The 1,579-nt window shown below is 41.4% G+C and overlaps 1 protein-coding gene across 1 annotated transcript in view; it reads left to right on the top strand.

Annotated features, from left to right (window-relative positions):
• The window catches only part of LOC109959454 (transmembrane protein 47-like), a 5,865-nt gene extending 4,292 nt beyond the window's left edge, over positions 1 to 1,573 (top strand). Inside the window, exon 3 of the mRNA XM_020598856.1 lies at positions 1,289 to 1,573. Coding sequence (XP_020454512.1) covers positions 1,289 to 1,470 — 182 coding nt within the window. The 3' untranslated portion in view covers positions 1,471 to 1,573. The remainder of the gene's footprint in view (positions 1 to 1,288) is intronic.
• Positions 1,574 to 1,579: the final 6 nt, after the last annotated feature.

Consider the following 1,579-nt stretch of genomic DNA (forward strand, 5'->3'; position numbering starts at 1 on the left):
CTGCTCTGTCGTGTGGGAAGAAAAGTTGTAGCCATTGTTACACAAAGTCGTTACTTTAGGAGTCACCTATGCACGAGAAGGAACTGAAGTTGCTGCTGTGAGACTAACCTTTAATCACATACACTTAACAATGACAGCGGCACATTTACCAAAGACAGTTCCTGGTCCAGGAAAATGATTCACGGTGATGGAAACATCAGTCATTTTCCTTTTGTGATATCAGGGTCAAAGGAATAATGAAAACTGTTTTGTGATTTTTTTTTTTCACATTTCACAAACAAAGGAAGTGCACAGACTGTCCTTTCAGGTGCAGAAATGTGCTGGTTAATTTAATGACTGTTGGGAAAAAAAATAACAGCACACGTCTAAAGAGTCCTTATGCACTACTGCACTGAGCAAGAACTCCACACGAGGTGTGTCTGCAGAGGCTGTTCAGTGACTGTTCTCTTTGCAGACACTGAAAGGCACCTGTCTCTTTATCCTTCAGCCTGTTTTCATAACCAGCTGCAGTCACCTGTCTGACTTTACAGCAGCGAGTTAGCTGTAAGAGCCCTGGTTTTAAATGAGCAAGGCCACTAGAGTCACATTTTCAAATGGTGCATTTTTATGCTTGTGATTGTTATTACTCCTTATTACGATGTGAAATGAAGAGAGTCAGAAGAAATACAAACAATAGATTAAAAACAGATATAGAGCTGGACTAAAGCAGTGAAGTAGGAAAGAAAGAAGAACAGAAGGCAAAGTGTAACAAATGAAGAGCGAAGTGGCGAATATGACGAAGCAGGAGAAAGCAGCAGGGTCAGAATGAGGAGTGAAAGAGATTTGTGCAATAACACATCAGGTAAAGTAGCATCTGCAATGTTTTCTCTTACAGACCATGATAATTGTAACTTGGTACTTGTACTATATGGTGGTGGCAGGTCAATAGTACAAGTAAGGTTCATATGGGCAATAAATTACACATATGGTAGCAGGTTATAATAACAGTTAACTATAAGATTTAGGGGGGCTTGTCTTCCTCCCCATGCACATTCATAATTATTTGCTAATAATTCAGAGTTAAAGTGCATATTTTGATAAATAGGTTTGATAATTGACAGTGTTTACAGTTGAGATGCAGTGACTAGGGGTCAGTTAATTCTATCTAATTATAACTAACTATCAGTTCTAGTGGTTAGTCGAGAAAAAGGAATGAAAACTGTTAGAGGTGAAGCACAGAACTTTTCCTGCATGATTTAAACCCTGTCAGAAACATCAGTGTCTTACGCTCCTCTCTTTTTGGCTCTAGTGGTTCTGCAGGCCTGCGCTCTGGTCCTCTACCCGATCAAGTTCATTGACGGAACAGTTCTTCAGACCTATCATGAATTTAACTGGGGCTATGGGCTTGGCTGGGGAGCAACCATCTTCATGTTGGGCGGTGGAATCCTCTTCTGCCTGCGGACGGACATATACGAGGATGCAATGTACTGAGTGCTTGTGCGCCCCACTGCTGGAAATACAACCATAAACATACACACTAATGTCCCTGCAGGAGGTGTGCTGCTCTTCATCACTGTCCACATGCCAGTGTGAGCACAGA

The sequence above is a fragment of the Monopterus albus genome, unplaced genomic scaffold (genome assembly GCF_001952655.1).
Source record: "Monopterus albus unplaced genomic scaffold, M_albus_1.0 scaffold39.1, whole genome shotgun sequence".
Classification (NCBI taxonomy): Eukaryota; Metazoa; Chordata; class Actinopteri; order Synbranchiformes; family Synbranchidae; genus Monopterus; species Monopterus albus.